The 13,071-nt window shown below is 48.3% G+C and overlaps 1 protein-coding gene across 1 annotated transcript; it reads right to left on the reverse strand.

The window, feature by feature from the left end:
- Window positions 1-809: 809 nt before the first annotated feature.
- Window positions 810-13,059, reverse strand: MTURN (maturin, neural progenitor differentiation regulator homolog). Its single transcript, XM_026045539.1, has 3 exons — window positions 12,897-13,059; window positions 8,867-8,989; window positions 810-3,741 (listed from the first exon to the last, which is right to left on the reverse strand). Exons 1-3 carry the CDS (start codon window positions 13,056-13,058, stop codon window positions 3,631-3,633), a joined length of 396 nt encoding a protein of 131 aa, XP_025901324.1. The 5' UTR covers window position 13,059; the 3' UTR covers window positions 810-3,630.
- Between the last annotated feature and the right edge of the window lie 12 nt (window positions 13,060-13,071).

Genomic DNA, 13,071 nt, shown 5'->3' on the forward strand with positions numbered 1-13,071 from the left:
CATGGGAGGAGAAGGGGAACCCACGTGTGTCCTTTAGCTAATGCCTCACTTTGGGGATAGGCAACGATAATGCATCTCTCCACGGTCAGATCTAAAAGCACTTCAGACACAGGTGGGCAAATACAATTGGCCCCTTTTCCAACAGGGCTTAAGACTGGATTTGCAAAGGAGCTACCCCCCTCCCACTGGATTTCCTGGAGGCCTGGACATGTAATTCCCAGAGGCTGCTCGGAATCCCAGCTTCTGAGATGTACCCAGAGCTCAGAGCTCTGACTCCAAATTCCTCCCTCCGTCCAAGAACAGCAGGTGTCCACACGTGTCTGCAAAACCCGTGTCGCCGTGGGGCAGCCTGGCCACGGGGTCACGCTGCCCCAGCTGGTGGCCGAATGGCTGTGAGGGAAAAATGAAATACAAATGAAATATACCTTGTGATACCACTGAAATGGTTTCTTGCATCATTCGGTGAGTATGGAGCGAGTAAGGCGATAACACAGAAACATATTTGGTCAAGGCCTAAGCAATCAGTATCTTTTTCTTTTGATAAAATACATTCTATACTAATGCTCAGTCACAATTCATACACATGTACATTAAAATGTGCTGTGTATAACACCGCAGTGTAATGCTGCCTCGCAGTGCTCCATTTCAGCAGTGGGGCTCAACACGCTCAGCCGCTGGCAACACGATGGGAGCCAAGAGCTCTTTGCAGGACCAAACCTTGGGAGCCCTCCGGAGGGGCTGGTCCTGCAGCCCTCGCTTGGACCAGCCCCTTGTTGTCTTCAGCAGGACGGCTGCGTCAGCGGGGGCTGCAGAAGGATCCCCCCTGTGCTATGGAGCACTTCTGCTGTGGAAATCACCCACGTGGCATGTGGCATCCCAAAAACAAAAGTTAATTAATACAGAAAATAATTTATCTACATAATTTACAGCTTTATGTTTGCTTACAACCATATTAATGCTCAACCGCATCATTTACACATCAATCAAAACGCAGGCAAAAGTAGCAAAGTGCAGTATACATCATAATCTGTGGGCAATTACTAAGCACTGCATCTCCTAGTCTCTTCCCATTCCATTAACTCCTGCTTTGTCCCACCATAATCCAGGGCCTGATTTTCCACCACCTTTAGGCTTGTGGGCCGGACTCCTAACAGCACTTAGGCCTGTTCAGCCACATCCGCAGCACCGCCAGGAAGGGACAAGGAGCCCCAGGCTCCACATTTCCACCCTGCTCCATCCCCGGATCACATCCCGGTCTGGCTGAAAAGCCGCCTCCCAGGAAAACCACGGAAGGGTATGGCCAGCTCCAGTGCGCGGCGCGGCCCGGGATGTGAGGATCCAGTGGGAAGGGCGGGAGCAGCAGGACACGGGCACCGGGCAGCAGGCTGGGCCTTGCACGTGTGTGTGGGCACGTGCCCGCTCGGCCACTGCGCAAAGGGGCGAACGCAGCTGCGAGCCTGAGCACCAGGGTCTGCCTTGAAATCCAGCCCCTCCACGGATCTACTCAGACGAGCTGCAATCAAAGCACTGGATGCAATGAGGAAGACGGCTCTAAAGCAAGACTCCGCTTAAGACTATGGCATCCTTTTTAGCTGGAGAGGGGAAAAAATAAAAATAATAAACCCCCCTTCAGGGATTTAGAGCAGGGATGGAAAACACTGGTCTTGCACTTCATTTTAGCAAGCAAAAAGCCTATAGCCGCTGTACAGTGTTACACAAAGAATTGCCACAGTCCTCACGTCACCGGCCCGTAGGCAACGTGTGGCGATGATGGCGCGTGCGCCGGCATGCCCGAAGGACGTGCAAGGGGAGCTCGAGGGCTGCTCCCCTTCCCCTTTTGCAGTGTTCTTAAGCTCAGACTTCTATGGTGTTGCAGACCCTTTGGTGCGTCCTCGGCTACCAAAGAGCACCCTGGTCTCTGCCTCAGGTTGCACAAAACGAAGTGCTACGCATCTCTCCGGCCCTCAGCAGAAACGCACACCACCGAGAGAACTTATCCCCTTTAACAACCTGGAAAATAAAATCTCTTAAAAACCTACTGGAAAGGAAACATTGCTAGCAACGGTTTTCAATACGGTGCAAGTTGTTTCTGGGAGTTGTCCAAGTATTTTCTCTTCATTCACATTCTGTTTTGTTGAAGATAATTCCCTATAAAAGGGCTTTTGGAGCATGTGACCTTCACCTCACGATTTTAAAAACTTTGGAAAAATCGCATAAATCTAGAAACATTCTGTTTCACTAAGGAAAATAGCTGCATCCCAAAGGAACCTCTTAGTTTCTAACATCTTCAGTACAAAAGGCAAGTAATTAAAGAGACCCTGTATCCTCACCAGTTGGCACTCATTGGAATTATTTGAATCTATGCAAAATAGGTATAAAATATGAAGGGTCTTATTCCCCCTCACACCAAGACCCCCTCAAATCACTCTGGGGAGCAAGGCCCAGCTGAAGAAAACCCTCTGCTTCACTAGCTTTCATATCGACTGCAGCCTGGCAGCAAAGGGGCTGCAAAGTGGTTGTGAGTGACCTCTGTGGTGCCCGTGAGGCTTTTCTACCTCTCCAAAGCAACACAGCGGCCTTACTGTTAAGAGACAGGTCTTGCCTTTCTGCTTGGGTAGTGTTTAGCTCTCTTCCAAAGAGGTGTAAATGCCCAGGCTAGGTCACAGACTATTTACACCGAGGCCCAGCATGAGGAAGAAGTCCAGTGTAATTTCAAGAGCCAGGTGCTGGTTTACAACCCTATGGCTTCAAAGTTCAGTTGCACTTCAATTCGGGAGGATGCAAGATTGGAATAATAATTTATCAACATAGTAAAATCAGCAAAGTTTAAAGGTGGTTTTCTTGCAGAAGTGGGATATGTCATGGGGATTTTCAATTGCTTCAATTTGTCCCAAAACAGCATTTGGCTTTAGACTGAATGGTGTCAAAGTAATGAGGTTGCTTGTAATGTGTGTGGTTGATGAGAGCTTTCATTACGCCCCGTGATTAAATCCAGCACTTGGAAATTCAAGTGCTAGTAAAATGACACTTATGTGTCTTATACAAGCCCTCCACATGGATTTCCCACTTCCCCTTATTTTCCTGCAGCTTCTATGTGCACTTCTGCAGTACTGGCCACTATTAAACTAGTGTTTTTGAGAAGAAAGCTCTCAAAGTGCAGTACTTTGCCTGGTAGGATAGAGTCAAAAAAATCATAAGTGGTTGAACAAAAAAAAAAGCAGGGATTGCACTTCCTCTGCATTAACTTCCTCAGTAAGGTCACACGTGAGTACCCAGCACCCCAATCCAACAGCTCCTACATTCAAAGCTCTCCACATTCAGGCCAGCGAATGTTATCCCCTAATACAAACCAAGGAGACAGTCAGCAACGAAACTACTTCTAAACTGACAGTGGCAGAACGCTACCAAGACAACTCCAGAGAAACCCCGCTGAAGCAGGAGCCAAATTCAGGTCACTTCTCAGCAAAGCTCATCACAGGTTGCTTGGGTGGTTTGTTTAACCGTTGTTAAGACTTTTCCCCCGGGAGCCCGATATCCCAGCGTGATGCGCTAATTCAAACAGGCTAACGTGGCACCACGGGACCCCCACCTGGTCCCAAGGGGTTCCAAATTTTTTAGCTTCTTGGAAAATCACTGCTGACTGACACCCATTTGTTGGTGATCGGCTTCTGGCTCCTCTTCCTCCACGTCTGCGTTATACTCTTCAAAGGCATCGTCATCAACATCTGGAAGCCCAAGCAACTACAAGGAAGAGAAAATACTGTGTAACAGTGAATTACTCACTCGTGCAGTTTCGCCACAATCTCCATAAAATGCCTAGATGCCATTTCTCGAAAACTTCCAATTCCAGGAATAACAGTAAAACGTGACTCTTTCTGTCCTTCACGTGACTGAGGGAGACTGGAGAACGCAGCTTCACACCAAATTAAGTGCTCAGAGACCAGAAGATATATAAAACCAAAGCAAAGCACTTTCAGAAAGCTTTGTGTTTTTCCCTGAGGTCATATCACAATTTTATGAGTGTTTAGACCTGGCAGTGGTTTCACTTCCAAAAGAACCATGATAATATTGTAGCAGTAGCTAACTCAGTTTAAAATCGTGTTCAGTAAACCCTATAAAAGACAGAAAGAGAAAGCATCCAAAGAGACAAGTGGTTAGTACAGGGTAGGGAGAGGGTCCCTAAAGACTGAAGATCCTACCATGTGAGTTCTTCTCTTGAACCCTTCCCTCCATTGCTCCACGTGAAGGTCTGCACACTGGGTGTAGTGAGCTCAGTGAGAAACTCAACTCAAGAGTTGCCCAATTCCCTTTAGATTTGTTCAAATTGGATTTGGACTCCTGAAAACCTGCCAATCCATCTTCCTCGAACAACGCTTAGATGCTGCCACTCTGATGTCCCACATTTCTACCACAGCCCTTGTTGGCTACAGGCAAAGCAGCAAATACAAACGGTTGAACTTTTCCCCTCTCCTCCAAAAGGTTGCCAAGCCAACACAAGCCAGAGACAGATAAACCAAATAACAGTCAAACTAAGGCATCTGTTCTGGAAATCTCTTATGAGGATCCTACATAAGCTGCTATTAATACCTCCTGAGCAAAACCATAAGCTAGGCTTTATTGGGAATACGGGGCATTTAGCTGAGCAGGCGGTGCAGGCTCATGCAAGGCCCTGTTTGGAGAGCAACACAGCTGTTCCCTCACAAAAGAGACAAAACACAGAAAAAAGAGGGTGAGGGCAACGCTCCCTAGTATGAAAATGAGAAGGTGGCAACAAGGCTGATTCCTAAGGATCTAAATGCATTTTTTCCTAAATGCACCATTTCAAAATGCTCCAGTGGATACAAATGCAATACACGGAACGAGTCTCCGGGCCCAGTTGTATTTTTTACTGGCACTATGAAAAAAGCAGCTTTTGTGTTGTTGGGTATTTTGGCAGTGAACTGGAAGGAGAATTTGCTGACTAAACCCCCTCCTTCGTATTTTAAAAATACTTCTGGAGAGACCCCAAGTTGAAAACGTCCTTGTTTTCTTACCAGGCAAAAAAAGACTAAAAAATCCTATTTGTATTTTTTTCAAATCAGGAATGTGAACCTACGGAGTTCATTTTCAGAATCTGGGGGTTTCATTTCATTTGGAAGCTAAAATTAAAGTATGCAGCTCTTTAAATGCAAAAACAAGGCCTCTGGGCATTTTCATCCATCAGTATTTTTCTTTGTCTAAATTGATTCAGTGTATTCAAATTAAATTTGTGTCTTGCATTGCTCAGTTTGGCAGAAAGGGCTTTGATGACTTCTATTTTTTTCCTGTCCAGCTCTAGTTATAATTCCTCCTTGATGTGCTGGGAAAGGAGCCACATGAGTAAGAGTCTCGCCTTCGCTTTATGGGATGCTGTCTTACCCCTGTAAAATTAGCACTGCATAAATATATACAAACAGCACTGATCCTGAGAAGGAAATGGCCAGTACAGGAAAGGAACCTATTCTGTACCTGAGCACCCACGGGCTCATGAGCTGATGAGACCTCATGGTCCATAATGACCCCATAATGAGATCCATAATGAGGTCCATAATGAGATCCCATCAGCTCCACAGGGTCTCCCACCACCATTCCTTATTTTCTGCACTGCAGGGGCAAAACAGCCAAGGATTTGACCCCAGCAAGGACCGAGGCCCAAAGTGCTCACATCTGTGCAAACATCTGCACCAAAACAGCAGGAGGGAGGATAAAGCCGGGGGCACAACGAGATAGTAAAGGTGGTGCTGGGTGATCCCGGGCTGACTCCCACATAGTCTTCTTTCAAACAGAGTTTCTGCTTCTAAGCTGTATTTGTCATGTGCTTTCCAGCAACAGCTATGGAGCAGACTGAATGGAGCTTAATGGAAAGTAACGAATTAGGAGGAAAGAGGCAAAACACAAAGTGCGCAAAGAAAGCAGATCTGTGAGCCAAAGGGGCAGGGAGAGCACACCAGCCAGGCAGGATGCACAAGGAGATGGTGAGGAAGTGAGGGAAAGACAGCCCCAACCCTATTTATTTTTGCAGGCCAAGTTATCTGTCTGTTAGGCAGTTCTTTGGAGGGATGTCACTGCTTTAGCAGTGCATAACAGAGATAACGTGGCCATGCTGAATCTTGGTGTGAAGCAACGAATCTCTAGGCAGATGGGCCTAGAAGTGCAAGCACGGACACCTCTGCCTGCTCCCAGGCACTGAAATGTTATGACAGAAACAAGCATTCCTGAGGAGCTGGGACACACTGATGTCAATAGTGTTTCCTCAAGGGGCAGCAAAAAAGCATGGAAGCAGTGAGCTTAGATGGCAGACAATAAGTGTTCGCTAGAACCAGGTTCAGAAGCTGATCTCACATTTGAAACAACGGATAATACTCTCTTTCCTTTCTCCAGACAGAAGACATGCAGCGAGAGGCATTTCCTCGTACAGCAGGCAATGCTCACAACCTTCCTGGAGCCATCCGGAGAGCCCTCAGAGCCCTGCTCTTCTGCAGCACCTCGCGGGCACTTGCCCGCCGCACGGGAGACACGGCAGCGCTCGCTCCAAGCGCAGCACCCGCTCCAAGAGGAGCGGAGCGGGGCTCTCCTCCCCCATGCCAGCGGGAAGGCAGCTGGCCCCAGGTGCACGTACAAAAGCTCTCCAAGCTGGAGTACTGCCTAGTGCTCTTGGATACTCCCTGAATAAACACGAGCAAGGCAAGTGGCACAGCTCTGTGGAAGTGAGGGCTGGTGGGCAACCCCTGGCTTGCCGCCTCGTTGCCCGCTCATCCCGTCAGATGCGCTGGCAGCGAGATCCCTTGGGAGCAGTTGCCACCCCCTTGCTCAGCCACAGCTCTGGGACACAGACACGGCTGCTCCCGTGTGCATGGAGCTGGGATGCGCCGAGGTGCCCGCTGCAAACCCAGCCAAGAGCCTCCACGCAAGGAAGGGCACGGGCCGGGAACATGGGCCATGGCCAGCGCTGCCTCAGCACTGCTCCTCCACGGACCCCAGCAATGGTTTCCAGACTGCCCAATAATTCTGGATGTCAGGCTGGAAATGCCATCGTGGAAGAGACTCCTGGAAAGTGCTTAGCAACCAAATCCTCAAAAAATCTGGCTCCTTCTCCATATCCCAAATTGAGCATCCAGCATCATTAGGCACTTTAGAAGAGCATGATCTGACCTTCATCAACTATTTTCCTAAACTGTCTTTTTTCTTTTGTCTTTAAGCTGAAATTTGCCAGACCAGTGTTTGACAGAGGCCCTTGGAGAGTGGAGCAGAACTGCACTGCCCACGCACTCCTACCTCCACCTGCACACTGAGCCGACTTCAGTAACCAAGCAGGTCTGAAACAGAAACGACGGCGAGCAGAGGGAAGGAATGCCAGGGGAATCATCATCCAGCACGGATAGAAAAGTGGTCTTTGTTTTTGTGGATTTTGTATTTATTTATTTATTTTTTATGGCAAATGCATGAGAGGATATTACTTTTCCTTATAGCTGTTGCAACACACTGCAATTTTCAAAAGCTATCCTACTTTTTTATAACAATTGAGAAAAATGTCGATACGTTTCTTATTAGACTTGTCTACACAGAACCATGCACTGAATGACAAAGCTGCTTTCACTGGACCAATGCAAATCTCTTGACAGGAGGTTAAAGAAAAGCCAGGAAAACTGAAGCAGTATATCCAAGAGAAAATGAAGAGGTGCTTGATTATAGTATAGTCTCTGGTAATTGAGGGCATAGTTCTCAAGCAGACGAAAGCATAACAAAATTCAACACTGAGGAAGCAGAACTAGATAAATTCAGATTAGATTTTTTTTTTCCAGTTGAGTGTAACTAATAATTGGAAGAAAAAATGCCCAGCAGTGATGTAGCTTTTAAGTTACCTAAGTCTTTAAAGCAAGACCGGGTGCCTTTTGAAAAGATGCTCTAGCTCAAGCACAACGTGCATGCTTGTCTGAGGGAATCACTGGGTGAAATCTGTTGTATTTTAGGGAAGGGTTCAAACTAAGGTACCACGTCAGCTCTTCTAGCTTTGAATCTTCTTATTCTTAAGAGTAGCTTAACATGGTTTCATTGAAGCCAATTTCTCCTCAGCTAAAGTTACACTGAAGTAAATATATCTTGAAATGAAGTAAGCAATTTGTGCCAGTTTAATTAAGTCTTTGCAATGACCTCTTTAGTTAAACTAGTGGAAGTTTCTCCTCTAAGGCACAGCTTTTTTGAGTAGGAGAAAAGAGTTATGAAGATTCAAGAGCTGAACGTCATCCTGGGAAACATATTTATATTTTTGTATGTTTGCACAATTACAAGCAGCTGTACTGATGGATCAGCTTCCCAGTCCTTTCTAAGAAAAGTGTGTGCATCTGCTCGATTTATTTTCAGTCTCTCAAAGGACTCTCTAAAATGATGTTCTTTTATGTGAGCCAGCTGTGGCTGTTCGTGGCAACACAAGGGTGTAACAGGGAACACAGGGAGGCCTCATGTTTTTGCATCAGCACCCGAGGCCCTCCCTTTTGCTCCAAATTCTTGGGAAAAAATTGCCGCCTTCTCCTTGGCCTTCCAAGAGCCCGGGAAGGACTACGGCCAACCTAACAAACCCACCTCACCCTGAGCAAACACAGGTTTTAGCCCAAACCTGAGTGTCCGGCGAGAAGAGAGGAGGTTGAGCAGGAGCAGATACAGGCCCCCTTCCCTACAACACCCAGCGTCCACTCTGGTCTCTCTTCCCAAGCAGGGATTAAACCAGCATTTCCAAGTCTGAAGCTGCAACCACTCTAATGGCAAAATCTAAATGCCCCAATTTGGCCTGGGTGGGGTGGAATATCTGAAATAATAATAATAGTAATAATAATAATAAAGAGGCACTCACAGGTCTGAAGGATTTGAAGACTTTTTCCAGTACTTCATGGAGGGTCTTCTTCCCGCAGGAGGAGATGTAGTCCTGCGCGAGCTGCAGGAAGGGCAGGCAGTCCTCGCTCTCGCTCCACACGTGCTGGAGGCCAACGGCAACAGAGGGAAGGAGGGAAGGAAGGAGGGAAGGAGGGAAGGAGGGAAGGAGGGAAGGAGGGAAGGAGGGAAAGGCATTAGTGGGCGCTTGCAAGGACCCTTCCACGTGGTGTTTACAAGGTGCCACGTTGCAACGTGGGCTGAGCACCCGGCCCTGCAGTTGCCATCCTCATCGTGCACAGGCCGCTGCGTTACCTCCAAGGCCAGGCGAGGGGCAACGCTGGGAAAGCAGCACTCAGGGGAAGGGGGTTGATTTTATTAACGCAGTGAATCGGAACATGGGGAAACCAATCACCCACCGGAGGCTTCCCGTGATTGTACTGGTGGGGAACAGCGAGCACACACATTGTCATGAGGAAAGGAGCTTTCCTTGGGCACTAGCCCTGCCTGGCTGGAAGCCAAGCCGAGTTTTCTCTGCTTCTGCATCACCACTTGCAAAAAAAGCCCTCGGAAAGAGGCAAAGCATCTCTTGGGTACCAGCGTATGGCGGAGGCCACCCTGAAAACGGGGCTCGGTGCAGAGTTGTTGGTAATGCTGAAGAAAACATGATGCAAAATACACCACACCTGCCTCTTTAGGACAAAAAGGATAAACATCTTCCCACTAACCTCACTAGATCCCCGTTTTCTTCACTGCCTGTTGCATCGGGCAAGCAAAAATGTAGAGAAATAGAAAAAAAAGCTGTCTGACTGAATAGGTTCTGCTCTTTCCGTGGTCTCCAGTAACATCTCTTACCATTCCAGCAATAAAACTAAGTTATTTACAGCCTTGACAGCTCTCACAGATACATACCACTAGTCTCATGATATTTCATGATATCTTACAGTTGTGGGCCTTGCAGTCCTATAAATACACAATCAAATCTCAGCTTTTGTTTACAAAAAAGAACACCCCAGAAACAAACAAAGAAGAAAAAAAAAAACAGGACTTTGTGATTTCTGTGGCCTAAAAAGGCAAAAAGTACATTAAATGAACTCAAATGAACCCTCTTTAAAACACCAAATGAACTTTCTTAAAATCGCAATGTTATAAGAACAGCCTTGAGATTTTGGAGGCCTGACTCATGATTTCTTAATACTTGAGGTTAGTAATAACCCTTTTATTACTTCCAGCCCTTATGAGACAAACTTAAGAGTTAGATTTTATGGACTGGCAGTTCATGAGTTGTCCTGCCCTTTTTGCAGTTGTTTATCCACAATCCATTAAAAATGGTTATGCCTTAACATTCTGATTCTGCTGTAAAATCACAGCTTTTTTGGACTACCAGAGCTACACACGGGGGCTTCTGTCTTAAAGCAAAAACCAGACATTGCCACTTTTTGAAAGGATGAATTACAGCTAGTTTGTCCCCCAGGGACACTTAACCCTGTGCTCCGCTGGCGTTTTAACAGAACCACTTTCCAAACTGCACAATTTGGACCACAACATTTTGCCGGCAGCAGCTCAAACAAGATGAACTAGCACCTGAGGGGAAAAAACCAAACAAGTTACTCGATCTTTTAGCCTTCGAAGAGAGAGATGTGTTTTCTTGTAGCGTGGTAAAGCAAGACACATGTAAGGCTTCCAACAGCTTCCACATCTGCAGAAGATTTAAAGCTTTGGCTACAGGAACAGCCTGCTACGGAAGGTCTCACGCGCCCTGGCACTTGTCTCCCGCTTGGAAATGGTTTGATTTCATCTCCTGAAAGGCAAAAGCAGCTCGGCCACAGCAAAGCCCAGTGCCGCAGCACCTGCAGCGCTGTGGGCGCTGCGTGGAGCCAGCGCGGGAGCTGAACGGCTCCGCTCTGACTCACGCATCCCCGGAGGAAGGAACTTGGCCTCTTGGAAATAACAAAACTAATGTAATTTGAGGGCTCAGCTCCTGCTTGGGAGCACTCAGGGAAAAGGCATGGACGGAGAGGATGGAGAGGCCTTTCCTGGGAAACCCCTTGGTGCCTTAGTGTCTCTTTGCAGGGGGAAGGGGTCGGGGGCAACCTGGTGGACAACGCGGCTTGGTCGCCTTCCCTCTGTTTTTGACAGGACGGAGTGCTGCTAGGTGACTTGGTCACTCCCTAGATGACCCTTTCCTACCCAATATATTACAGGAAATCCTGCAACAAGGTGGCACAACCTTTGTATTTGCTTTATCAATATCAATGAGGTGACATAAAAAAACGGGCGGTAAAGGAATAGCATCTCACTCCCCACCACGTTGTTCATGGCTATACAGTAAGTTCAGTTAAACTTTGGAGGAAAATAGCATAAGCCTCAGAAGCTAAATTATACATAATTTAGCTAAATAAAATGCTGATGCATTTATTTACTGCTGATGCAGTCAGGTTTAGGTGACCGGCAGTTCTCAAAAAGTCTGGAGGCACCTAGATGCATCCTTTGCATCCTTAGCATGGCGAAAGGACGTGGCCCAAAGGTACCTTTTCTTGAAGTCAAAATTATAAGACTTTTGTGATGTCTGATTTAGCACAGGATGCAAAGTTTTTCTCCCCCGGATTGTTTCTTGGCAACCTTTCCATGTCTTTCTCCTCCTCCCTTCTAAGTTCGTCATGTTCCTCATTTCCTCCTTACAAGTGGGGAGTTATCATGGACTTCTCTGGCACCTCCTACGTTGCTTTTTAAGTCACCTTATTATGAAATGAACACGTAAAGAAAGGGAATATCAAGCCCAGATGCTTATCGAATGTGAGGCCTCTTTATCAGATTCAGAGGGCATAAAAAGACCATAAAGTGTTTATATTTACTCTCACTTTCACGCTCCTTCACATTACCAGGGCCAGGAAACAAGGCTAAAGTGCAATGGAGGATCAATTCCTTGCTTGCACTCAGATTCCATAAAATAAAATTTAGCCTGTATGTGCTGGCAGAAAGCAGAATATCTTCCAAAACTATAAGAAAACAACAATACAAAAATGTCTTTCAGGAAAGCAAGGTAGTCAAGCTGGGAGCATAAAAGAAGCCCCACAGCAGACTAGGGGCAGCAAACAAGATGCTGGTGGATCTGCTCATCAGTGGCCCTTAATCACATTAAAGAGACACCATCGGCAGGAAAAGAATTAAGAACAACACCTATCTGCCTATCTTAAGAGTATTATTACTACACCACCAAAAAATAAAAAAAGAAAAAAAAAAGTGCCTCAGGTAATTACTCCTGAAAGGGCAGGAGAAGCCCCTGGCTCCGGTTTTCCTGCTGTTGACGCTCTGCATTTGACAGCAGTCACTCCGTTTTACAATGGACAGCTTTGAGCAGGCATGGAGCAGCCCTGGGATGAAAACATTTGCCATAAAAACATTTAAAGAGAAAAAAAGAAGGAAAATGTGGTTGTAGGGCACAGGGTTCGGCTGAGCTGCGTCGGGCCCCGCTGCTGCTCCGGGAACGCTCGCCCAGGGATGCTCCCCTGGAAAGTTGCTCCAGGATGGGAAGGGGCGACAACGTTTGTGCAGTAACGCCCTGCGCTAGGAGCGATTAAAACAAAGGCGCCAGTCTGTAAGACGAAGGTGTAGAAGCGCAAAGCTGAGCTCGCGTGTGCGCGGCCACCGCAGCCGCGCCGAGGCAGCCCCGCGGCCGCGGCGGCGCCGCTGTGGGGCCCTGGGGGCCGCGGGGAGCAACGGCCCGCGACCTGCCGGGACCGGCACCGGGATCGGCATCGGGATCGGCACCGGGATCGGGTCCGCGCGGGGGGCAGGGGCAGCCCCGCTTCCCGACTCCATTTTATGGCCGCCCTCCCGCCCGCTCTCCATTTGCCGCGGCGATGGGGGCCGTTCTGCGCCCACTGCCCCCTCGCCCCCCCCCAGCCTCCATGTTGCCGGTTGGGGGCTCGGGCGCCCCGCGCCCCGTGCCCGGGCCGCGGCGGGGGCCGCGGGGCGGCAGCAGGGCATGGCGGGGGGCGGGGGGCACTCACGAAGCTGTCGCCGCAGGCGGCGTCCGGGCAGAGCACGTAGAAGGAGACGCCGGGCTCGGCGTAGAAGTCCATGCGCCGCTCCGTCTCCTCGGCCGCGATGAGCTGGAAGGGCGTCCGGGCGCACCAGCGCTCCGCGGCCTCGGCCAGCGCCTCGAAAGCCATCGCTGCCGCCGGC

The sequence above is a fragment of the Nothoprocta perdicaria genome, unplaced genomic scaffold, assembly GCF_003342845.1.
Source record: "Nothoprocta perdicaria isolate Ctin4 unplaced genomic scaffold, notPer1 scaffold_40, whole genome shotgun sequence".
In the NCBI taxonomy this organism is placed as follows: Eukaryota; Metazoa; Chordata; class Aves; order Tinamiformes; family Tinamidae; genus Nothoprocta; species Nothoprocta perdicaria.